Source organism: Ursus maritimus, unplaced genomic scaffold (genome assembly GCF_017311325.1).
Source record: "Ursus maritimus isolate PB19 unplaced genomic scaffold, ASM1731132v1 scaffold_6, whole genome shotgun sequence".
Taxonomy (NCBI): domain Eukaryota; kingdom Metazoa; phylum Chordata; class Mammalia; order Carnivora; family Ursidae; genus Ursus; species Ursus maritimus.
Genome location: NW_024426774.1, coordinates 54,715,310 through 54,742,029, shown reverse-complemented (window position 1 = coordinate 54,742,029; position 26,720 = coordinate 54,715,310). Strand labels below are relative to the sequence as shown.

General features: G+C 42.9%; 1 protein-coding gene across 1 annotated transcript in view; it reads right to left on the bottom strand.

Annotated features, from left to right (window-relative positions):
• The window catches only part of SPRED2 (sprouty related EVH1 domain containing 2), a 112,155-nt gene that overhangs the window by 22,239 nt on the left and 63,196 nt on the right, over positions 1–26,720 (bottom strand). Inside the window, exons 2-3 of the mRNA XM_040623400.1 lie at positions 8,512–8,689; positions 725–893 (exon numbers count right to left, since the gene is read on the bottom strand). Coding sequence (XP_040479334.1) covers positions 725–893; positions 8,512–8,689 — 347 coding nt within the window. The remainder of the gene's footprint in view (positions 1–724; positions 894–8,511; positions 8,690–26,720) is intronic.

The following is a 26,720-nucleotide window of genomic DNA, read 5'->3' as shown; positions in this document are numbered from 1 at the left end:
CACACATTCTTATGTAATTAATCTCCCCAAATTCTAAATTTGGCTTTCACATGCCTTGCTTGATTCTTTCTTTCCTCACAGGGCCCAGGCCATGGCACCTTTAACTCTCTGAATGGATAACTGAATGTGAAGTAAAGAACTTGTGTGTTTGCATGTGTGGACTCTAGAAAAGCCCATGAGAACTGACTGCCCAAGAGCCTTCTAGGCCACAAATGCAACACAATGTCTACTATCCACTCACCCATAGACTTAAGGCCTAACCTGAACTAGGGCTCCAGGAGTCACAGATCCCCTTCCTTTTCCGTGCAAACACTCTGGGTTCTCATTACAGGAAGGCATTGGGAAGGCCTGGCACTTTCTGGGCCCATTAGAATCCATTCTCCATTTCTGAGCCAACACGGATCAGACCAAAGCCATTTCACTAGTCAGAGGAAGGTGAAATCTGTCAAAACGTCATTGACATGGAAGTCCAGAACTTCTCTTTTCAGAGCAGAGTCTAAAAATCAACTGGGATCACCCCTTACTCTGAAACTGATTTCCTTTTCCCCTGCAGTCACTTGGTAATTGTTCTCTGTGGATGTTCTTGAAGTTCTGGCATCTACTCACCTAGCCCCTAGGCCTCTCCCTAATAAACCACAAATACAGGATGGCAGACAACTGCAATAAAAAAGACCTCAGAGCATTCCCACTGTCCCCCTAAGAATGCAAGGACAAGATGCGATACCTTCTATAAGGTCCTCGATTGCTTTCCTCACTCCCCTGTCAAAGGCTCGAGCATCAGCAGGGCTTTGGAAAGTAAGTCCAAACTTCCTATTGTCGACCTTCCAATGATGAAAGGTTGGGTTGGCTTTGGTGTAGACCAAGTCCTTTCTTACATAGCATTCCAATACCACCTAAAGGATTGAAACACACAGGCTGGTTACTTGTGAAGGAGTCGTGATGGTGTCTGGTTACCAAAAACTGAACTAGGAACCATCCATCATTGCTGGCAACTAATGAAAACCCTTCATTCCTGCCTTCTCGTATCTGCGAGTCTCGCTATCTTGAAAGAAGCCTTTGCTTGCCTCATGGACCATCTGTTCTTTGTTGACCCTGCCCCGTTCGCCTTTGGTGATCCTCACTGTACTAACCATCCTGGTTCTCAGTCATTTTCATTCCTCCCGCTCCTGCTGGGTGGGGGTGGGTACTATGCTGAGGGCCCAGGTCTTAGGGCTTTGCTCCGTTTCAGGTTTAATGCTTCTATGTCAGGGCCTTTGTTTTAATGGCTCTCAATCTTTCCTCCTCTGTCCTAATGGGTGTTTACCTGTCACCTCACATGCAACATGCTGAAAAAATTAACCTGTTTTCAAATTTCTGCCAACTTCCCATATCTAGCAATGCTGACCCTTCCCTGTTCACGCTCTCCAGGTCAAAATCTCCGTGGTTGTCTCTGTCTCCTCTGCTTCCCTATCTCCTGTATTACTGACCACCAGGTCCGCTTCATGTTTACTCCAACGCCTTCTAGATCAACCTCATTTCAGTTGCTCCCACCCTGATCTATTAAACTTTTATCTGGATTATTTGAACTATCTCCAAGTTTCTGGTGATCTAGTCCCAGAAATGCCTTTTACTACACTGTGACTTGGGAGTTGACTGTTTCAGACCGTTGATCTTATTACCTTTAAAATGGAAATAACACAGACACCAATGTGCTTGCAAAACACTGACTGAGAAACTTAACAGGATCACATTCATTGCCCAGGATACTCCCACCATCACATTTTACTCTTTTATTTACTCCAGTTCTTCCTGTGACCTTCACAATTTGGTACTTGATTTCACAGTATCTTCTAACAGTTTCAAGGGCATTAGCCTTGAGCCCCTAACCAGGCCGCAGAAGATCAAGATGTATTATAAAATCACTGCATGTCTAGCAGTGCTGTTGTTGATAACGATACCAGGGTTTAAGATCGCACAATCCAAGAAGCACCTGCTACCACGTGAATGTAAACGTCATTCTTTATTCATAAAAAACCTCCAAAATAGCGACAGTATTTATTCCTGCAGCTTTATTAGGTATACCAAGATGATTTTGCTAAGTTTTGATAACTTCGATCTGGTTCTGGCAAAGCTCCACATTCAACAAAATAAGATCTTATGAATTTTAGACTAAGCGAAGGGAAAGAGTAAAGCCTTGCCTAAATTAGTATAAATTCAAATTAGAGAATAACTTTAAATGCGTACAAGTTTCAAGAATAAATCTAAGCAAACAGAATTTAAGTACTGCCTAATAAATGGTCTCTGACTTAATAAACAGATGAGTATAATAGTCACATTGGTATATCAAATGGAGGTCGCCAACAGTTCACTTTATTCCATTGTATTGAAAGACGACAACGGTCCCCTCATACAGTTCTATTTATGATTAAATTGCTTATTATGGCCATTTTTCTCTAAGAATAGTACAACGATTAAATGTCAGCCCAGCCCCATTCCAAATTGGGGAAATCCAAATAACCAAGGCTTTAACCAACAAATGTTATCTATTTTAGAATTTAATAGTCTCAATTCAAAGTCTCAAAATAAACTTTTTCGTAAAAACAAAGACTTCCAGTTCCTCCATTTTTTTTTAAAGTAAACTCTACCTCAACGTGGGGCTCGAACTCATGACCCTGAGATCAAGAGTCTCGTGATGTAGCAACTGAACAAGCCAGGCGCCCCTCTCCATGTTTTTAGGGTGAAAAAAATTAGTCTTTGGTTGATGTTTTTCCAAGTTTAAGATTCTCTCAACGGTAAATTTTCTTGGAGAAGTTATAAAATTCTTAGAAAAGTTCAGCCACCTAAGATAAGCAAGGAGAAGGGGATCGGGTACCATCTTTTCATGTCCTAGTAAACAAAACAACATCATTACATAGCTAAGTTTAATGACAAAAATCAAACAGGTATAAACCCTCTACTGAAGTCTAGCATTAACTTAAAACTTGAGACAGGCTTTAAAAAGATGATCTTTTAAAATGGGATGCATGGGGAGAAAAAAGGTGATTAAATATTCTCGTTAGAAGCTTTAAAAGAATCTACACCAGAAATACCTATTGCCAAAGATTTAAGGAAGCTACACAAATACACAAAGGCTCTGTTCTGGCTCATCTCTCCTTCCCCACCCTCAGTGCTTCTCCATTTCCAGAGTCAGCCACTGTCAGGACGGGGGACACAGAGCCAGGTCCCTTCCTGCAGCTTCTTTCTATATGCACCTAAGCTTGTGGGTGAGTGTTTAAACGTGGCCACACCTGTAACTGGCTCCGCAACTTGCCTTTTATTTTGCTTGAGAACACATGTCTTAGACATAGACACAGGAAAGTAAGAAGTTCCGTTTCATGGCTCAGTACGGATACGTTAGCATTACTCAGCCGTTCTCTGCACTACTGGGCGTTCAGGTTATTTCTCATCAGTCGCTTGTAGCGACAGTGCTGCAATGAACATCTTTATACACGATCTCAAATTTTGTTCTGCGAGCTTTTAGGAGCCCTCCCTCTCCACCCCGTCCTCGCTTCAGGGGGTCCACGATGGCAAAACTGTTTTCACAAAGTAAGACGGTTTTTGCCTTTTCATGGTGTTGGCATTTGTGGCGAGGGTGCAGAAGGCACAGTGAGTAAACCCGCGGTGCTGTGCGCTGTGCCACGCACGGAGGCAGCGAGCCGGCACCGAACTGCGCCGACCGCCAGACGCACCACGGCCACACGGGCCAAGTGGAAAAGGCCAGATTTATGTCGGACTGTCCTTGACGAAGCAGTCAACAGGTATTAAGTCTTGACCCCTGAACACACAGCTTTTACCCCGTGTGGTGAAATGACAAGCGCACATCACGGACTCTCGGTCTGCTTCTGCCTTCCCCCTGCTGTGATTCGTGGCTCTGGCTGAAGTATGGGAAGGAAGGTGGGCTTGGCACAGACGCAGAGATGGAGAGGAAGGCGCATCTCTGACAGCCTGGTCGCTTCTGCTGCGTATGGAAGAACGACGACGGTATCAGGGAAAAGGGCTTGTGCCACTTTCAGTCGTGACTTGAACAACTGCCTTTCCCACGGATCACCAGGTTTACTTGAAAGAACAACCGACAGATGAACTATGGTTATTCAGACCCGGGATTTGGCAGATACTTTCTTGAAAATGAACACAGCGAGCCTGTCACTTCAAGGAAAAACAACTGGAGGTATTGGTTGCCAATAATAAAATCTGAACTTTCCAGTGAAATCAGAATTTTGGACAGCATCCCAATACTTAACAACTTTTTTAATGATGTTAGTAGTGATGTTAAGAAATGTGATTTTTTTTTGATACTGCAGAATTACATGTATCAACATTTGGAAGATCTGCTGACCTTGGTAAACCATTACTTTTCAAGTGACATGATGTTAAAAAATCAGGATTGAGTAAAAGGTCCACTTAAAGTGAAAGATAAAAAGCAGATTTTAATGTAACAGAGTATGAAAAGTTCATTCATGTGGACTCGGATCACCCATTTCAGAAACTACTGCAAGCCGAGTTTCGGGGTGGTACCCAAGTACATCTATAATTACCTGAAAGGGCTATTAATACCGTTCTCCCTTTTGGAACTACTTATCTGTGTGAAGCTGGATCTTCCTCATACACTTCAACCAAAACAACAAACAGCAACAGCTTGAGAGGAGGAGTAGATATTAGAATCCAGCTATTTTCTATTAAGCCAGATATTAAAGAGATTTGCAAAAATATAAAGCAATGCCACTCTTTTCTCCAATGACTTTTTATTCTGGAAAAGAGTTATATAGCGACTTGTCATAAATAATTTTTAAAATTTCAGTTTTAATTTCTAATACAGTAAAAATAAGTAGCTGTAACTCATAAAACAAAAGCCTTTTGGGGTCCTCAATACGTTTTTAGAGTGTAAAGGGCTCCTGAGACCAAAAATGTTTGAGAACCATTGCTTTCCTTAAATCTTTGTGTGCAAGCCTATCACTATTAGGATGGGGTTTAAATATGAAGCTGCCAGGTTAAAAAGTATGTGCACTTAAAGTGAAAATCCTGCCAAACTGCCAGAGAGCTCTAGCAGCTGGAACTCCACCAAGCGTGCACGTGTGCTCACAGACCTGCACGTGTACAATGAACGAAATGACCAACCTTTCAGAGTATGGGATTCATCTTCGTAGGGTGGTTTCTCATGGGATTTAAGGAGTCAACTTCTCTAGTTTATCTAAAATGATTCAACTCAGACATTTTACATTTACATATAATTTCTCAGGAAAACTTAATTGTCCCCAACTTAAAAAAAACTATCCAAATAATTTCTGAATGGATGTCTGGGACAGACCTTCCCCACAGAAACAATGGTAGCTCTGTTCACAGGCTTCAACATCTAATTCAAAGAATCACAAGAACCAATGTGCTAAATTCTAGAGCTGTACTACATCGGAAAAACGAGTGATAACACTGTTTCTATCAGAAAAAGCATGTCTGGTCCTAGCTGGAATACTAGCAACTCTGATATATCCATCCAAAAATGATCTCCACCCTCTCCTCACCAGTCCACCATTTAGAGAGGGGGTCCTTCAACAACCTACCCCATCTGTAGGCTCCCACGTGGGTTCATACCCCACAGTGGGGCAGGAGTGCTGCATTATGGAAGCTTGGAGGCCAAAGGAGGAGTCACCATATCTCCAAAGGGTGTGTGTGGGTGTGGGTGGGTGTGTACTGTGGGACAGGGCAGGGGGGATGAGGGTTAAGTACCACTGAGTAGAAGAGTCCAGAATTTCCCAGAGGGTGAGGGGTGGGGAGACGGAGAAGCACAACTGGGCATATGGGTGTGTGATTTCAGTTCAAGGGCATATAAAAGTCTAGAAGTGTAGAGTCACAGAATATAGAGGGGACAGGAAGAGAAACAGAGTGACTGAGAAACACGATGGGGGTTGGGGGGGGAGACGATGAGGGGACAAGGCACGTAATCCTTGTGCAATAGCAACAAATAACAGAAGCTGGTCCACAACCAGGACTGCCCTATTACCTTGCAGGAGTTAGTGTGAGGGGACCAGGTTTTGGCCTCACAATGAAATGGTTTCCAATGCTGGCTCTGCTAATGACCACGTGCCTAGACCGAGGAAATGGATCACTCCTTGGAGCACTGAGCTTCCCCACTGCAAAGTGGAGATAAAAGTATCTTCCTCTTTCAGAATGTTGCAGGAATTTAACTGAGGTTATTGACATAAAGGGCCCTGACCAAAATGGTAAAAGTTTACAATTATTATGCACAAGTCAGTGGTAAGATACAAGTTTATAAATATATTTCTAAAATGAAGGGGCTGGATGAGACAATCTAAAGGGGATGTTAGGTTGACATGGTCTACGACAAACCGTGAAAATGCTAAGAAAAAAGAGATCTAAAAAGATTTAACTGCTCAGGCAAGATAATTTGCTAACACAAAAATAATAAAAAAAGGGAAGAAGTGACAAAATATTCTATCAACTTTTGCTAGAAAAAGAACACTAACTAAAATAAAAAGGCAAGCAACAAATCATAAGGGTATTTGCAGTAAATATGCAGATGAAGATTAATATCTTTCTTATGTAAGAGGGCATGCATAGCAAGGAGAAAAATAAGGCCCCCAATAGATAAATAAGCAAAGGACACTGACAGATAATTTACAGTTATAGCTGTTTAACAAACAGAAAAACATTGATACCATTAGTAGTCAATAACATGATACCACTGTTACTCTGTCAAACTGGTAGAGACTTAAAAATCTAGGACTCCCCCATGTGTTAAAGGAAATTCTCATACACGCTGGTAGCAGTTCTTTGTACAAGTATCCGAAGTCATAAAAATCTGACCCCTAAATTATTCCAAGAAAATAGTAAATGTGGAAATGCAGGTAGGTCATGGGGGGGGGGATGGGGAAGGGAAAGAACCTTAACACTTACAATAACCCTAAGGAGATCATCAATAATGTTACATCAACCTGATACCAGCAATGTGGAAAATTTCTTACAAGAATGTTAAGGCAAAGCAAATGAGATACAAAGTTGTTGACAAACTCTGGTCAGAGCTATGTAAACATAAAAATATGCAGAGTAACAGGGTATCAAACACTGGTTCCAGGCCCTCCAGATGGGTCACTGAGGAGTCTTTCTGACTCTTCATTTTTTCAGTTATAATTATACAGACTACTGAAAGGACACAGTGATGTGACTAACTAAAGGGCTAGCACTGTACTTAGCACATGGTAGACATTAGCTAAATGGTAGTTATTTTACTTTTTATTGGTAGTGTGGTTACACCGCCTTTATTGTGATTATCTTGTAAATAAGAATGTTTTGATTATTTGACTAATATGTAGGGAATTTCCTGAATGGACACCCTTCTTAAAATGAGCTATGTTCTCCCTTCAAACTTTCATTCATTGCATTTTTGGAAATGAATCAAGTGTGAAAATAGCATTTCTGTTAATCTATATATAACATTTACAAATTGTTCTGTCTTATCTGTTTGGTGACTTTTTTAAACAGTAAGAAGTGGCTGCAAAAGAAGATTAAATTTGTACATTTAACTCATAAAACTCAACAGACACACTCACTGTTAAGGATCTCAAATTTAACACCGACAATTCCTGTGGTGTCTTTCTATTTTTCTCTGTTGAGATCCAACACGATCCTGCACATATTGAAGCAACGGTTGGCTTTTGCGTATTTACTCCATAATCAGGACAGAGAGGAGCGATGTTCTTCCAGGCTCAAGGCCATCAGTTAAAAACAGGTTGGAACGTTCAATTTTTCTTCATCTCAGATTCCTTCCTAACTCAGAACTAGACATCCAAGTTCATTCATGAAAGTATACGTTACAAACTACCAGTGCTCCACTCGTAAAACAATAATGATCACTCTCCAAAGTCCGTATTTAATAAGCATGTAGGATTATTACAGACGTGTGATAACCACTACTTTTTCCAAACACGTTTTATTCATTAGTGTCTGAAACAAAAGCTACAGTATCTTTTAGATAAACAGTAGTTACAAGAAACTACACATCAGGTGACATGGTGCCTTTGCATTTGACCTTCTACCCTCCAAACCCTGACCTTTTACCCTCCATGCCCCATGAACAAACCCTACATTTTTTAAAAAACCCCAACTTCACAGCTTACTACCGTGTGATTCAAAACAAAGAACACGCTTTTGTTTTGAGTATCTTGTTCCAGTGACAGAAAGACAGCTTGGTTAATCAAGGACGCCAACAAGCCAGCCGAGTACACGACTTCTGAGCACCTGTGGTATACTGTGCGGGGTAGAAGTGCCTTCGCTGGGAAGCCAGGATTACGTTTGGCATTTGGCGTCAGCTCCAGAGTTCTAACTTCTGAAGCTTTCATAACAGTGTGAAGTCAGAGAAATAAGGGGAGGGAAAAACAACAACAACAACAATAACCAAACCTATGAGAAGAGGGCTACGATTAAACAATAAAGAAATCGGTCATTGCTGATTTAACCCATGCGTTGCATGTCTGCCATTACCAGTTTGTCTTTCTGTCGTTCACCATGGATGAGAAAGCCGCTTCGTCCATTGCCTTCGGGGTGCATGACCTTACAGACCCCCACGCGACTGATCCCGCCTCCTTCCTGTGGGAACCATCCCCCGCTGGAGTCATCTCTGGTCATAACCACAGCCTTGACACGCACAATATAGCTGTCACTAAAACGACAACAAGAAGAACGGGGCATGACAATGGTCTGGTAGCTGCAGGACACGTTTCATAATGCAAGACGACCACCAGCCGGCACTTTTCTAGACTCATCAAAAGAAAATCTATGCCTGGCAGCAACCTTAAAAGGTGGCACTTCTCAAATTTGAGGGAGAAAAAAACAAAACACTTAAACTAAATACACTGCAAAAGTACATTTTTAAAAACGATACCCAGTAATTTAAAAATATTTTTGTCTTTGAAGATGTATGCAGGCATGACATTCTCTAGTTCCTGGGTGTAAGTATTAATAAAAAAAAGTGAATGAGCTAATTGCTGTAATTTGTTCTCTCTAAGTTAGGAAAGACAAACCTATGAACTTTAGAGGATATTACAGTTTCAACCCTTAAAACTTAGTTCACAATGAATGAATGACCTAGGCTTAACATTTTATAAAGCTAAGAATCTTCTGATTTAGCACAAGAACAGGATAATTCCCTTCCAAATCGCAAATTCACCATGCAATCGTGTATGTAGGTGGGAAAAGATTTCAGTTCCAATACCCTTTACACATGTGTAGCCTTCTGTTTATGATTTTATTTTTTCCAGTCTAAACTTCAATTTCGCAATAAGTTCTTTTGCACATTTGCCAAAAATCCTCTTTTTTCTCCAGAGACCAACTCTAGCTCTTTTCATTCTTCATCACTTTTGGGGAAACGTATTTGGGTTTTTCAGCAAGGCCATTTGAATTCTCATTTGCTGTTTTCTTTCTTTGGATAGAATTCATTTTTTACTCATTCAAACATATATTCTCATCTTCTACAGGCCAGGCGCTGTGCCAGATTCTAGAGAAACAAAGATGTAGAGTAACACAGAACCCCCTCTTTCCTTGGGAGTCAGAGAGGAGCTCCCCCCTTTCCTCACTCTAGCCAGAGTCCGGCCCATGCCATCTCCAGTCCACCAGAGACCATTTAGACAGTCCCTCTCCCCTACACACCTGCTCAACGCATTCACCCGGATTTTCCATGACTCCCTGTGGCTCAACTTCTACTCCCCTCCATGGTGTCCCCCTGCTCCCTCTTACTTCCTCATCCCTTCCTCAGATCATTCCTCTCATTTTGAAAACTGGTAAAATACATAGGCGATAACATGTACCATTTTAACCATACAATTCTGTGGCACTAAGTACGCGGACACTGCTCTACAACTCTCACCACCATCCATGTCGGGACCTTTTTCATGTTCCCAGACAGAAACTCCATACCCATTAAACACTACCCCCGCCCCTGCGGTTCTCCCCTCTGCCCAGCCCCTGCGATCACCCTTCTACTTTCTGTCTCTGTGATTTTGACTGCTGTTTTCGCTTTCTGAACCTGGATGGAAATGTGTCCTGGGGCGGGGCTTCTGGGGCTCACTGACACAGGGCCACTCTCGCTCTCCTGCAGCCCTCCTTGCTGAGCCTCGATGTGGGACAAGGTAGTCACCTCTGCCGAAGGCTACTGGCACGCGCTCCAGTTTCTCTGAAGCTCCCAAGCCTGACCATGCCACCACCACCCTCCTCTTCAATCTTCTACAAACCTCTGGGCTCCATCCCTTCCCTTACTCCTGGAAGACACGGACAAATGGGCCCACTGTCCCTCCATCTCTCCGCGATGATCCCCACTGTAATACTTGGTAATTCCCTTATTCACACAGAGGATCCGTGCAATTCCCTGGCCTCTCAGTTTCTGGGACTCTTCCCCAATGTCCTTGTCTTACACCCAACCTTAGGTACCCCACCTAGGTCACACCCGTGACCTTGCCATTACTAATATCTTTTTTTTTTAATTTATTTTTTTTAATAATGATTTTTTATTATATTATGTTAGTCACCATACAGTACATCCCCGGTTTTCGATGTAAGGCTCGATGATTCATTAGTTGTGTATAACACCCAGTGCACCATGCAATACGTGCCCTCCTTACTACCCATCACCGGTCTATCCCTTTCCCCCACCCCCCTCCCCTCTGTAGCCCTCAGTCTGTTTCTCATAGTCCATAGTCTCTCATGTTTCATTCCCCCTTCTGATTACCCCCCCTTTCTTTATCCCTTTCTTCCCCTACTGATCATTGTAGTTCTTATGTTCCATAGATGAGAGAAATCATATGATAGTTGTCTTTCTCTGCTTGACTTATTTCACTAAGCACTATCTCCTCCAGTGCCGTCCATGTTGTAGCAAATGTTGAGAACTCGTTCTTTCTGATTGCTGAGTAATATTCCATTGTATATATGGACCACAACTTCTTAATCCAGTCACCTGTTGAAGGGCATCTCGGCTCCTTCCACGATTTAGCTATTGTGGACACTGCTGCTATGAACATTGGGGTGCATATGGCCCTTCGCCATTACTAATATCTGCACCACCTCCTTCACCTCAATTCTAAGAAGCCTGCTCTCCAGCTGCCACTTCCCAACTTTGCAGCTCGCTCCCTCCACATTCCTACAAGTTTTCACCCCAATGGGACCAACCATCTATCGCTCTGACCCCCTCCCCCCATCCTTCATGTTCTCACTTGATTCACTACTCAACTTAAGCTCCACAGTCTATCACGACACGCTTTTGTACAAAAACATAACACGTTGCCCTCTCTTTCTTCACCGTGATGCCCGGTGAAACCCCAACCCTGGTGAAATTCTACCACCTCCTTAACTCCATGCCCCACCCAGGCCGTTGAACAGGACTTTGTTCATAGGTCTAGTTTTAAAGTCACTAACCTCAAATGGGCTTGTAGGCAGCCCCCAGCATGCTGCTACATTTCCCCGATCCGTCCCCAAGAAGATTATTTCACGGGCCCACCCACCCTGTCTCTCTCAGATGACGGATGAGCTTGCCTGAATTTCCCTGGGAAGAGAGGCAAAGCCAGAAGGGGTCTTGCACCTGTGCCCACTAGCATGCCTACTACTCTGTACCAGGACACTCTGCCTCTCCTCCTTTAACGATGGCGAAAACCACCCATAACCAAGCCAGGGCCAACAACTCCACTTAACATTCTTCGAGGTGCTCATAGTGCCCAAATTCACATGTCTACCCAGACCTCTTCCCTGAGCTTCAGATCACTAAAATCAACTGCCTATGTGATTTCTCTCCCCGGGCGTCTGATAGCCATCTCAATCAGCATGTTTCAGACTGAACTCTTAATTCTCAATACCTTTTTATCCTACTGGTTCTCCCTTCGAAATATAGCCAGAATCCACTTTCTATCACCCTCCACCGACACTGCCATCACCTCTCAGACTACTGCAACCGTCTCCTAACGGGCCTTCCTACTTCCACACTCGCCCAACTTTCTAAGAAAATACAAAGGTGAGTCAGATTATGATACTCTATTCAAACAAGGCATCTAATAAGCCTCCTACATTTAGTAAAAATGAAACTTAAGCCCTTATCACTCTCCTCCTTGCTTATTCTACTTCAGTCCCATTACCCCTGTCCTCCACATTAAGCACACTATGACCTCAGGGCCCTTGCACTTGCTATTCCCCCTTCTCTCCCCCCACACTAACTCAGTTCATTTCCTTATTTCTCAGGTCTCTGCCCAAGGTTATTTCATCAGAGAAGATTCTCTGTCCACTTTATATAAAGTAGCACCCTCCAATCTTCTTAAATCTTCTCATCCTTCTTTATCTTTCTACATGCTACTAAAACAACACCTGGCGTATTTGCCCACTTTTCCCAACTAGAATGTAAACTCCATAGAAGCAGGGCCTTTGCCCTTTTTGTTCACTGCGACATCCCTAGAACCTACAGCAGTGTTTTACATGTGGTGGGCTGCAGCATTAATGGGTTAAATACATGATATTTATAAACAGGTTTTTAAAAAGTTACTTAGAGCTAACAAAATCTCTGAGAAAAAAATAAAGCGTTCAACACGCATTTGCTTATGAGCCACAATAGCTTAGGATAGGATAAAGATTTCATTAACAAGAAAACTAAATCTAATAATCCCACGGTTTCTATCATTAATCCAGTCATCTCATGATTCAAACCCATATTCCTTTAGATCACGGAGATCAGGAACATTTGATAACATTTGTTTAGATTAGTTACACACAGAGAGGTTGAGAAGATACGTTTCTCCGCCATGTCCCACTCGGCCCCCAGGATTTGTAACTCTCCAGCATGAAGCACAGCTTTCTCAGATCTTCTTTGAGTGTACAATGGGTTCATCCCATAGGAAATGGCCAAGGTGAATAACTGAAACTCTACACACCTCTTGTTAGAACATGCTTTTTCCTTTTTTTGTGTTGCAGCTGTCTGCTCTTCTCCCTTCCATTGAGGGAATTAAGTAAACACGAAAAAGGGAAGTTTGCAAGACTTATGATGATGCCATAAACTCACTTCCAAAAAGTATTCATTTATTGAAGATTTTTAAAAATACCCCACCCCTTGGCTTCTAGACTACAGGGGCTGCTAATTTTGGTCTCTGCTTGCAGTCTGCCACATCCGCCTTCTTGCCCTAATTCCTCCTATGCCCCTTCCCAAGAGCACGGACTCCTCTGTGATGGGGTGTGTGTGCTAGGGGCGGGGGAGCAGAACTCCCCACATCTCCTCTGGCAACAACCCCATCAAGCCAGCATTCACTGAGGCATCTGGCTATTTAAAACAAGGCAGGGGGATAAAGTGTTGCACTCAAAGCTGTGAAGGATGTCTGGATAATCCAGCTGCATGGCCGCAGGCCAACCGCTTCCTATCTGTGGTGTATTTATGTTACTCGGCCTGTCACCCCACCCAGAGCAGAAACGACAGTGTACTCTACTACCAAAAAGGTATACGGGAGGAAAACTCCCTTCCCACCTTCCCTCTGTCTCTTTCTGGAAAGAATTAAACAACACGTCTAAGCCAGATGTTGGGTTTGTTTGGGGGAGGATGGGACAGGAAGGGCAAGGGCAGGATAGTTTTTTAATTTGCACAAGGAAAATGGTGCTGGGTAGGCTTCAGAAGAAATTCAAAAAATGCTATTATTGTCAAAAATAACAAAACTTAAAATGCTTCTGCAAGCAGCAACTTCTAAACTGGTGTAACTCATTCGGACCCGGTAAAGCTTCACATGCAGATCTGAACACCAACTGAATGGAGCCCTAATGTCTGAACTTGAGCTAAACTGCCCCCAAAGCCTCAATGTCATTACATATGGGATTTGACTACCCCCCCCCAATAATATCACATTCTTTCAGTGCATTAGGAGTAAAAAAGTGGCTTCTATGAATTCAACTGGAGACCTGCCATTTAAATGTGGTTTCTTTAAGGAAAAAGCTTTGCATTCCGAACACGTGGGCTTATCTATAAAAATGAGACTTGTTCTGTGATCACTCAATGTGCAAAAGAGGGAGGTGACATCCTATGGCAGGATGGGGAGGAGAGTAGGAACAATTTCAAAACTAGATTTTTACTTGGGGGTAGTGATTCCAAGGGGGCACAGCAGGGTTTGGATCTTTGGCTTTTATGTTCTAAGTTCTCTTCCAGATTCAAAGCAGGCCCTGTCTGGACCACGTTACAGAAGTAAAGGAAGTAAACAAAGAAACTGCAGAAAATGGTGAGGAGGCAGCCCGGTTGGTAAGTGTCATTCAGAGCCAGACAGGCTCAGCAGCGCTCTGACCTCAGTAGCTGAAGAATCCTCTTGTGGATCTTCAGATTTCCTCATCTGCCAAAACCAGAGGGGATCTACCCTGCTGGGATGTCCTGAGGGTTAAAAGCCGTGCTAGAGGTCAAGTACTTGATACAGAGAAGTTTGGTAAGTTGTAGGCATCATAATTATTTTTGCTGAAGGTCCGACTCTGATTACAAAACAGGTCCTTTAAAGAACAGCTCCTCTGGCCACTAAGGATTGGGTTTCCAGATGGCCGGCCTCTTTTCAGCTGGCAGAGAGCAGAGTAGCAGGGAGGCTGTCAGGCCCTTGACAACAGAAGAAAATCCCAAACAGACCTCCAGCAATTACCAACACAAGTCAGATTTATAAAAACCTGGTTTGAGCCTACCTTTCAGGCACACCTGTAGAGGAAAATAATTCCATCTGCTATCTGTGAACTGGCCCTGTGCTCTTGCCCTTCCCCCCTGGGCTCCGGGGATGGAGACTGGAACTTTTACATCCCCCACACAAACTTCCCGGCCCCCTCCTCAGGGCCCCGCCTCATCTGATTACAGGGCTCCTTTCTCTCTCCATTCTGCTAAATATCGCTGCTTGCTTCCTTTCCGCTCTTCTTTCCACCCTTCTGTACTTCACTAGACCTTGAGAGGGATTAGCCAAGATCCCAGCCTCTCAGGCTCCCTCTTCCACCCCACCCGGCACAGTGGCCACCTGGGCCCAAATATAACACAAGTCCTCCAGGAGAGCCGGGCACACTCTTTACTGTCATCATATCCCACACCCCACCCCCAGTCATCCTTGTGCCTACAGACTTACAAAGCCTCTTTGATTTCATTGATTATATATGTGTATCAAGTATCTGTACAGAAGCCAGATATTGGTCATATTCTATTTAAGCAGGTGGTGGTTTCATGAGTGGTTATTTCATTAAGTATCAACTACTTAATTTCTTTAAAAGTGGACGGCTCTGGTCTTAAAAATTCCTATACTCCAAAATTAGAGGCAAGGGAGTCATACATGATGTAGATATTCTATGCATGGTGGTAACATGATTTTCAGCTCTGTGCCGGCCACTAAAGGTAGGCCGCCCGCTCTGCCCACTTAATGTCTACCGAAATGTGTAGTATGTACCGTTAGGCCATTACAGAAAACAGTGGCAAGAAGGGCCCACTAAAGATGCCCGATCTGGCAGCAGCCAATTCTGGCAAAGGCACCAGCTTTCCTCTCAAATGCTGATGAGCAGACACTACGAAGCACAGAAGGAATTCTCTGAACGTTAAACGTTTGCTTCATAAAGAGAACTGATTTGCAGGATGCTGGAGCTGGGGAAGCTGAACAGTGGGCTACGATCACTTAAGAAAAAGCCTTCCCTACGGTTACTGACCATCCGTGAAATCGGCCACGCAGTACACTGGATGGACAGTCATCCTGGGGGCTGCCCTACCCCAGTATCTGCTAGTAAAAGAACCCACGTACCTGAACAGTACCAACACCATGACTTTGAACTCATGGTGTCGAAGCAGTCTGCTCCTGACTAGATGTACCGAGAGAGGAACTCTTCATTGTGCTCCTGCTTTTCGGAAAGGCCACAGCTCATCTCGCCTTTGCACAGTAATTCCCTGAGACGGTTACAACAGAGCTGCTCTCAGTTTTAGCTTCATGGTCAATTTAGGTACTTTAAAAATGGTATGTAATCAGTTTCCAGGAATGGAACCCCAATACATACAGGTGGTACCCAAAAAGGTGATGGTCGTAGTGGGTGCTTGTCTTACAATGATTCTGACAAGGAACCAATATAGGCTCAAAGCCTGGGGTCCTGTGGGAGCCCCAGAGGGGGTGTGAATAGGTTCTCTTCCTTTACTGTGTGCTGGGCTCAGAATCCATGACAGAGGGTAGGAGAAAATGTCAGGAATCCCCACTTTCATCTTGCATCACAAGCCAGTGCGTTCTGCTGTAGTGTAGGGTCACCGGAGCCTTCCATGTCCAAGTCCTCCCCTCACCCGGAGGGGGACGTAAGGAGCATGTCCATTCTCACCCTCAAATGCCACGCACAAACCCAGCCTCTTTGTTGTTTATGCTACCTAGCTACCCTGAGGCATATAAATAGACCCACTCACCCACACACCATTTTCTACTGCACATAATAGAAAGGGTTGCTTTCTCCATTATTGTGAAGGACACTGCCAGCAAGACTGGGTGTGTGAAACAGGAATGATTATATATTTTGTAATTTTAAAACCAATCCTCACAAGTTAATTAGATACGGCCACTACTGTTTTTATTTTCCTATTGAAATCTTAATACAAACATACTCCTTTAGAAAAACTACCACAAACTCGTAGTTTATAAGCTAGTGATTCTATGATTCAAAAGAAAGACCCATACCTTATTTAACACAGAGTGCCGACTTAGCTTGCTACGTGCGTCTCTAATATCTTCCTTTAAGTTACAATGCTCTGGAAACAGACACGTTTTCTAATCTCAAGTGCTACTTTACACTTTCCGGCCCTAAGAGCCAGAGCAGCACGTACACCAAACATTCTGGCACATTCTCTCTCGCATGGGGCCAAGGCACCTGCCCTGTAGATGTCCTCAGGCATGGGACGTTCTGCAGGGCTGGCCCAAGTGGAGGGTACCGGGCAGTGTGCCATTCACCATTCTGCTCCCTCTTTCTTTGCTGCTGCGTCCTGTGACCCATAATGGCCAAGAAAAGGAAATGAAGCAAAGACAAAAAGGAACAAAGATCAGGACTGGACATTAGACCCATGAGCTTTACAGTGGCTTAACAAGGCCTTTGAGGAAATAGTTGAGGAAATACCAGAGGCACTCGGGGGTCCTCTGACATCCCTGCAGCCTGGGAGCACTGCAGACAGTTCCGCCGGGCCAGCAAAATCAACAGCCGGCCAAGGTGGGTCAGAGCCTCTGGGCCCCCACCTCAGCGTGAGCCCCAATTCTAGGGGCAAACCTTCGTGGTCCGTGAACAGAAGGCGGTGACGCCCATGGCAGTGCGTGGGCATGCTAGCAATTACCTTTTCGAGTTTCCTTCTCAGCAAGGTTTACAAAGTTATATTAAACCCACTCCACCGTACTGTGCTCAAAATGATATTTTTCATTTCACCTCTAACTTTTAATGCCTGTAGTTTGAACATGCATGAATCCTCCACAGGAAAAGAGTGATTCAGCTGGATTCTACTTCTACTGCTCTCAGGTTTTTTTTTCTTCTGTAAAAACCTTTTTATTTTATTTATGTAATATAGCAAATGTCTTGGAGATGGAGCTTAGTTTGTTTTTTTTTTTTTTTAAGCAACAACAAAACTTTTCCTACCAACATTTAAATTCAGCAGTTATATTCAGCAGCCACAAGAATACTAAATATCTAACTAATATTCATGACGAGGAGTCACTTACGACAGGGGCATGATAAAGATAAGGCACGAGGGCTGTTCTGCTAATATACAACCTAAAATCGTAACACTGGGCTGTTTTAAACCTGGACAATGAAGTGTTTGAATTAAATCTTAACTTCAGCACCCGAAAAGGCAATTTTGGAAGTTGTATTAAATGGCTCTTTGGCAACTCTCCTTATGTCAATATAACTTTCCTGAGCAAGTCCCTCTTGAGCTGAGTAATGCACACAGCTAGAAAAAAGGCCCCGCTGAGCTCAAGCCTGAAGCAATGGGACAGGACAGGCTTGGTAGTTTACTGTGGGGGGTGCACAACTGGTGAAGAAAGTAATCATTTTTCTTGAAATTTGAAAACTACTTGCTCTAATCCCTACTAATAGCAGAAATCCTATTTCCACCCTGGGGGAAATTAGGGAACTGGAGATCCCTGGGCATGAGCCTTTAAATCCTAGGTGGGATTCCTGGTCAACCACTTGGGACCTCTGTATCCTTCCTTATCTGTCAAGTAGCTATACAGTGGGTAATTAATTACCTTAACAGCGGGCTGTGGAATACAGTTTAAACTTTCTGAGTTTTAAAACACTGGTTTCCAGAAAATTAAACTCCAACAACAAAAAAGTAAATGTAATACAATTTTTAAATTTAAAAAAAAATTACAATTCTGCTGCATTCAACAAAGTTATAAAAACTTTTTGGAAAAGATTTCTATTGTGAAACCCAGCATCGAGTGATTCTCTGCCCTATCACAAGTGAGGATTATATTAGCACAAGGGGGATCAACTCACATTTAGACTCTTGCTTTCAAGGCATATCTATACCAAACAAGGCTTCCAAACCCAACTGGACACATCGCCAGTCTGCCTCCGCTCCTCGTCCCTTTAACCTGTATGCCTGCGAAAGGAATCATATCTGCAGTAGCTAGTTACCAAAGAAACAAGACAAACATATACATGTATATGTGCATTTTATCTTAATATTAATTCTATCCCCACATTCTGCACAGATTCTCTCAACGTTAACATGGGAATTTTAGGTATAGACAAATCATTTCAGCAAATGAGGGTAAGATTTTTATCACAACAGTTTATTAACGTTCAAGGCATCTACTGAAGATCTCTGAGCTTTTGTCAAAAATCACCAGAGCAGGACAACTTGGACATGGGTAAACCATTTAAAATTTATTCAAACCGAAATAGAAGGAATCTACTTCTCGCAGACTGGAATGGCTCTGTCCCGAAGGGCTGAGTTTCAGGGTGATCACACAATGTGAAGCGGGGGTTAGGAGGCCTGGGAGGAGAGAGGCCGAAGTCTGCATCTAGGGTTATGATTCTGCTTTTATTGTTGGCTGCTTTGCTGAGCCCAGAGTTCAGTGGAGTTCATCATTAATCAACATCAAAGGATTACCAGCTTAAAACAAACAAAATAACCCACCCCTGAAGAACCCTTTCTTCTTCTCCCACTTTTTACTCCAAAAGCAATCATTTTCTTTGACTTTCCCTCTGTTTTACACACCCTTCCAAAAATGGTATTTACGATCCACATTTAAACCCCCAAAGACCAACTAATGGAAATGTTAGTTTACTAAAGAAAATTAACTCTCACCACATTAAAGTATACATGTAATAGAAAAACTGGTACTTCAAAACACACATGGCAAAGGGAGCTGTTTAAAGTTAATAATCTCCAATTCAGGTCTTTAAATTGTAGCCCTTGAACTTCCAAGTCTGACCTTCTCAGAATATCTTTGCTTTCTTTCTCACTGAATTGGAGAAAACAAAGGAAGAGGGTACCCAATGATCCCACATGCTAAGATGTTTTCAGGGAGAAACGCACTAATATCTACACCTATTCTGAAATACACAAAAAATAACATGGTGTCTTGGATGGAGACAGGGATGGCCACACAGATCCCGGGACGATAGAGCGGGAACAGTAAGATGTTAGTTGCAGACAGGAGCTCGTGAGTGTTGACTGTATGCTTCTTTCAATTTTTCTCAACAAATGAAGACTTCCATAAAGAAGACGCGAGAGAAAATTTACAGTGCTATACTACCCGAAATGGAGATCAACACTAAATCTAGAAGATGCTGATAATGGTACCATTGTCAGCTTACTGGTCACGCAGTCCAGGTCACATTTCCCATTTTTTTACCTGCCACTCCCCCACTGCCCACCTTAAAGCAAACCATGGTGAAAAGGTCAGGAAATTACTTCACCAAACTATATTAATACCAAATTCTAAACCTACAAAATCCTTTACGAGCCCGTCCTTAATGAAACCTACTTTCACACAAAGAAGGTGATAATGCAGCCCACAAGGAGGAAAGTTAAGTCCGCACGTTGAGCCAGCAATAGGCTGAGCAGATTTTAAGAGCCTCCCTGCTTCTGTTCCCGACAGATCTCCTGGACACAGATGCCCCTTCAGACGGCAGGAATTACCAGTTCGTTTGTTCCCGTTTTCTAGGCTTCCCCCACCTCCTCCAACAGGGATGAAAAGCTTAACACACAAAGAAACAAAGCACATGCGAAGCATCTGTTCTCACTGAAGAATTCTGGACCCCTTCCTTTCCCAGGTAAAGACTGGGATACAGGTGGGGCCTGCAAATGGCGTTCAGGTCTTCAATCAGGACTTGTGAAGAGCCACACAAACAAGTTAGATACACATCTCTTAAGCTAGAAAAAAAAAAAAAAGTAGAAACTATCTACTCTAGACCCCTCGCTTAGAAAAACTGTAATCCAGACAGGAGAAGGGAATTGTTCAAGGTCACTGGCATTGGGGGCAGATTAAGGACTAAGATCGGTAAACAACCGACACCACCCCCCACAATTTTTTTTTTAAAAGGTTCCTACGTTGTGGCAAAGGTTTCCCATATCAGACGTAGGTGATCTAGAGGATATAAGTTCTTCTCATTGGTCTCTTCAAGTTTCATGTATAGGTAACTGATTGTCAAGGACTCCTAAGGAGAAATGAGGTATCACTAATAACACAGCCATGTGAACAAAATGGCAGAGCTGGGGCGAGGGGCTGGGAAATCCTACCCAACCCTTCCAGCAGTAGAGGCCATCTTCATTTTCAGATCCGTCAGTACAGCTAGTTTCCTAAGTCAGCAGACGTGACCTCTGCTGCACACACATCTCTTCCAACCTCTTGGGTGAGGCACCCAGACTCTATGATCTGAAAGTGAGTCTGTTTCTTCATATGTAAAACGAGAGGTAGGGTCCACTAACCTCTGAGGACCCTTTTCAACCTTGGCCCCCTCTTTTAACTTTGTGGGGGGAAAAAAAGTGGGGAGGGACTTAAAGTCCTTCAGCTGTGCCAGAGGGCTTAGCAAACTTAAGCCACCCAAATACTCTACAAAAGCAGATCAGAAAACCTGCAGTGGTAAAACACAAACGAAAACATATTTTGACTTGGGGGAGAAAATAAAACCCTCGAAACTACAAAGACCTGAAACCACAACAAACTAACAGATATGTTCTCTTGGTACAAGTATCATTATGCAATTTTAAGGTTCTCAGGAGCAAAACAAGTCTATCAAAGTATTTCTAAAAAACAAGAAAATGATGAAAATTGAGTTTTAATAAGTTTCTTAAGAAGTTTGACTAAAACAGGCACAATGTAGCCGTCTAGCTGGGTTTACCCATCCACAAATGTGAGATTCTCTTTAGCCACATGGAAGAAAATCCCCAAGACATATTTACAGACCAAATGCAGGCAAAGAAGAGAACAGGGGTGTGCTGCTCCCTTTCTCCCAAACAGTTCATCCTGTATGCTTTAATGAACTGACTTAAGACCGATGCGCAGTACCAAGTCCTCATTACCTTCAAAGACAAAGGAAAAAAATGTTAGGAAAGGGTAATGAAGCAACTGCCTAACTTAAAAATGGGGAGAGACATATACTACAGTCCTTTGACTACAGCAACTCGGAGCATCTCAAGGTTCACGTTTGGTTCAGGCTCCTTCAATGTCACGAATGAGTTCTGGTCTAAAAGTTTTCTTGTAAATCAGTTTTTTGAAACTGGAATGTATTTTTCCCTACNTCCCTACAGAAAAAAAAAACATTAAATGGTAAAAGCATCAGGATTCCCAAACCAGTCCATGAAAGCCTAATCAAGCCCTAAAATACATGACTCACAGTTACATGCCCAAATGGCTTTGACTGCTCACTGAGGGTCTCCTTAACAGAAGCCTTGTTGCCCACCTTCAGTGGGAACAGCCAGTTCTGTTCAGCTCTGGCTGAGAGTGTTCCTATCTGACGTGGGGTGAGGGAGGTGGTGTAAGCAAGGAGGAACCCCTAAACTGACTTAGGCTTCGTCTGGGACCCGTGGACCTTGACCAGCCTAAAAAGGGCCAACCTGATGATCACCCGCTAGTAAGGTTGAGAAATCTTTTCACTTAAACAGCAAGCAGACAAACCAAAAGGAAAGCTTGCTTAAATTAACCAAACTCACAGTGACTGGTTTAAATGCAAATATAACAACGGTATCAGTATCAGCGCTACAGGTTAGGAATCCCAAATTAAGCGTTACTGAGGAAACGGTTGTTTCCTTCTACGGTGGCAGGACTGTGGGTGAACAATCAAGAAAGACAAAACAAGCTTCGGGCTCACAGGATAATCGCTCGGCAGCAGATTCTTGACTAGTTCTTCACCACAACAGAGACAGGATCTGACCTACCAGGGCAATTTCCTTCCGAGTTATTACAAAACAGCCATCCACTCAGTTCATGTGCTTCTAGGAAGTTACTCTCCTGCCGTCAGAGAACAGAGCAATAAGGAGGATGTGTAGGCCAACCAGCCACCACGCTTGCTCGCAGTTTAACACAATAGGCTTAAAATATTATTTCATTTATGGGACGGTATTCTAGTTTCATTCCAAAAAGAACTTCCAGGGAACTCTAGAGCTACCCCCACACGACCAAGTCTACCAGCTTGTGGAAGCACTGGAAGCTGTTTTATTTCAAGACTCACGACCTTCACAGATAATTGAGACCTTTGGAGGCTTTCCTGACCATTACCAACATGCTTGCTCCAGGGAGCCCAACCAGGCGGTAGGTCATGCATCCAGTGGTGGCCAACGACCACTGCCTGAGGCAGGGCAACCAAGTGACCACGGCCAACCACCCAGAAAGCTTTACTGACACGGTGGCAGCCTGGAGGGCCAAGCAGATGTAATTACACTACCCTGAAGTCATGCTGTCACTGTTGGCTGCCATTTAATATTGGAAGGAAAAGAAAAGGGCCCCCTATCTTAATGTCATTGAAGAGGAACTCCCCATTCACCAGTGTGCTTTAGCCACCTCCCAGGACTAAGCTCACCTCTAGGAAAGTCACGATCCCTGAAGGCACTGTGGATACGCAACCAAAAATTGCCACCTACCCAGCAATTTCCTACAGTGAGTAACTTGGCATATGGAAACTCTTGGGCAGAATGAAAAGCCTGGATAAACATCAGGTGATATGGCACAAGGACACTTTTTCTTATGTGTTTGCATTTAGAGGATTAACTCTAACATTTCTTGAAAGTCAATTCCTATCTCAAAAGGCAATTAATTTCACATCTATGTTCACTGCAGCAGTACTCACAACAGCCAAGAAGCGAAAGAACCTAAATGTCCATCAAGGGATAAGTGGATAAAGAAAATGTAGTATATCTACATACAATATTTTTCAAGTTTAAAAAAAAAGAGAGAGAGAGAGAGAAATCCTGCCATTTGCTACAACGTGGTTGAACCATGAGGATATTACACTAAGTGAAATAAGCCAGTCACAAAATTACAAATACTGTGTGATTCCACTTTCTAAAGTAGTCAAATTCATAGAAACAGAAAGCAGAATGGTGATCCTAGACCAGGGAGAAATGGGGAGTATTTAATGGCTATAGTTTCAGTTTTGCAAGATGAAAAAATTCTGGAGATTGGTTGTACGACAAAGTGCACATAATGGACACAAATGGACTATATACTCAAAAATGGCTAAGATGGTCTATTTAATTAATTTATTTATTTGGCCATGATTAAAAAAAAAAGACAAATTTGAGAAACAAAAAGAGGACACTTGAAATAAATATACTCAAGGGGGAGGACCCCAAATGCAGGAATATGGGGCTTTGGCTAAGGAAGTTTCTGTCACCTTTAAGAAGTAAACATTGCCACTTAAAAAACAAAACAAAACAAAACAGGGGCACCCGGCTGGCTCAGTCAGGACAGCATGTGACTCTTGATGGCGGGGTTAAGTTTGAGCCCCATGTTGGGTGTAGAGACAACTGAAAAATAAAATCCTTAAAAACAAAACAACATCAATAACCCACAAAACTCGCCCCCAATTATCAAGTCAGCGTATGTCCACTGTGCAAACTAAACATCGTGAGCACGCTTGAAGCTATGAAATATTCTTCTACGCTATGAGAAACAATGAACACATTTGCAAGACCTTCAGAAAGTAACTATAAAAGGAAGATCTCATGCCTCAAATATAAATGCAAATGTGGCCTACGCTTTGTTCTTTCGGATACAAGGCAAATCACATATATGAAAAACGCAAACATTTCCTTTGTAATTGGTTTTACTGAGATTAAAAAAAAATGGCTTTTCTTACAAAATCACATGAAAGGACAGAAGAAAGTTAAATGTAATAGTCTTTCCCCTAATTGTTAGCTCTAACAAATTCCCCTCACCTTAACCAATTACATGCAAATAGAAGGCTTATGATGTTGACAATATAAGTGACAGAATCCCTAAAAATATTTCATATGATTAGTCCCTTTTTACTAACCTCTATTTCTAAGATTTTTATTAAAACACACACACACAATCACAAAGATTTTCTAACAGTTCCATTTCTTCAACATGAGGGTTAGCGATGTTTTTTTAATATTTCTCAAAGCAGGAAAAAAGGGGCTGTTTTATTTTTCTTTGGAACAAGTTCCTGCCAGATTTTGCACATTGCAGTTCTTTGGCGATGTGATGAGAACACATGCCCACCCACAGGCACTAATTTTGCTCTTCACCCTTCCCAAGCAGCCTTTATGACACATGCTGTCTGCGCTCCATTTCATGGAATTCAAGAGGCCCAGTCAAATAGCAGGCCTCATGGGGCTAGAGCAAGGGCAGGCAACCCATCTCTTTCACTGGATGGGTACAAGGAACATGTGTTTAAAAGAAAACCACAAAAAAGGCCAAACCCAGCTTGGACATCACCAACGCGAAAAATCTTTACAACGCCATGAATTCACACTGAAAACTAGAAGTCATCTCTCGGGTTGAAATCTGGAAAGAGGTAGTATCTTGCTGCAGTTCCTTGCACACGGAGCTCTCTGAAGACAGTGTAGCTAACTCCCTGTGCTGCTCTCAGAGTGTGAGGCAAGGAAGGTAGAGTTATCATGTAAGCCAAAAGCTCTTTCAGGAAGGGCTGAAGTGCCAGCCTGGTTCTCAAGCATTCGCCTTCTCTACGGTGATCAGTAATTACAAAGAAATGTTGGCGATTAAGAATCCAACTGGGAACGCGCATGGCTTTCATAATTGTCCCACATATACCCTAAAGACAGTCTGGGCACAGATGTCAATGCACACAAGCCGTCAGCAAATTTATACCTGAAGAATGCTCAGGACTAAGAAAAGTTCATGCTGGTTTGAATAAGACCGTGGTCATTCATCCCATTTATGTGTCCTTAATAGTGGGGTTTATGTCCTAAGAGGGCTATTCTGTGCTTGTCTCTGGCTTTTTTGAGCTACAACAAGAAAACTGTTATTTCCAGATAATGATACAAGACCTACCTACAAGTGCTATTAATCCCCACCCACTATGCAGGCAGGATGTCCTCCCTACAACCTCGGACATGGGGAGGACAGTGTAACAGCAGAACAGTGGGCAGCGGACAAGAGGCAATGGACAGGTCCAGCTCTCCCCTTGGGGGCTGCAGCTATCACCACTCATCCATAGATCACCCACCTGTACAGCAAGAAAAGATTATAAACTCACAGAACAGGTCTCTCTAAACACAAATAAGTGTTTTTAAAATATTGGTTATCTATAGTGATTTTATTTATGTATGTATTTTTAGTAATCTCTACACCCAACATGGGGCTCAAACTCATGTCACTGAGATCAAGAGTCCCAAGCTCTTCTGACTGAGCCAGCCAAGTGCCCCCATCTACGGTGATTTTAAATAACAATGTTTTTATTAAATGGTTACTGAATTAATCATAGCTCTGAGTCCTTAAGTATAATTTTAATAGATGCTAAAGAGGGGAGGGGTCTTCAACTCTCAAAGATATGGAAAAAAATGTCCTTGATGTTTACTATCTGTTCCAATAAAATACTCCAGATGCCCTAAGCTCTGAGGGTTCAAATGCTCTCCCTGACCGCCACGCTTCTCAAGGAAGAAAGCAAAAAAAAAAAAAAAAAAAAAAAAAAAAAAAAAAAAAAAAAAGTAAATAAATAAATCCTTTGTCTGAGGCTGTCACTCTACTTGGCTCGAAAAACACGGCCTCCAAAACTAACAAATGAATTTTTTTAGTGGGCCAGTTTTCTCGATAGCCATCTAAGAAGTGTTAGATTCTGAAGAGCCAGGAGGGAGTAGCTAAAAGGTGCTTCTACGCAGAGCAATTAGCTGCTCCAGATGACAGACTCCAGTAAATCTATGAATAAAAGAAAAGCCTGAAGAGGGAATGAGAGCCAGGACAGGGCTGGGCCCAGATAACACGCATTTTTTTAATTTAACACCACCCAGCACATAGCTCTGGACAGGCAGCAGCTCACTCAATACCTACTGACTGCTTCCAAGCTGAATGATCCGAAACCCTTGGTACAGGCCGTGGCTCTGTATTCCTTTTCCCTCAAAAGGTAAAGAAGGAATCTAAAAAGCACGTGGTCACTCTGGACCAACAGCTCATGGTGCTTAACAGCACAGGGGCCTCTGAGAGCAGTGGCCACAATGCCAGGGGTGACTGTCACTGCCAAACTGCAGTCATCAGGATGCTGAGTGGGTAATGAAACCAAAGCTGAATGAAAAT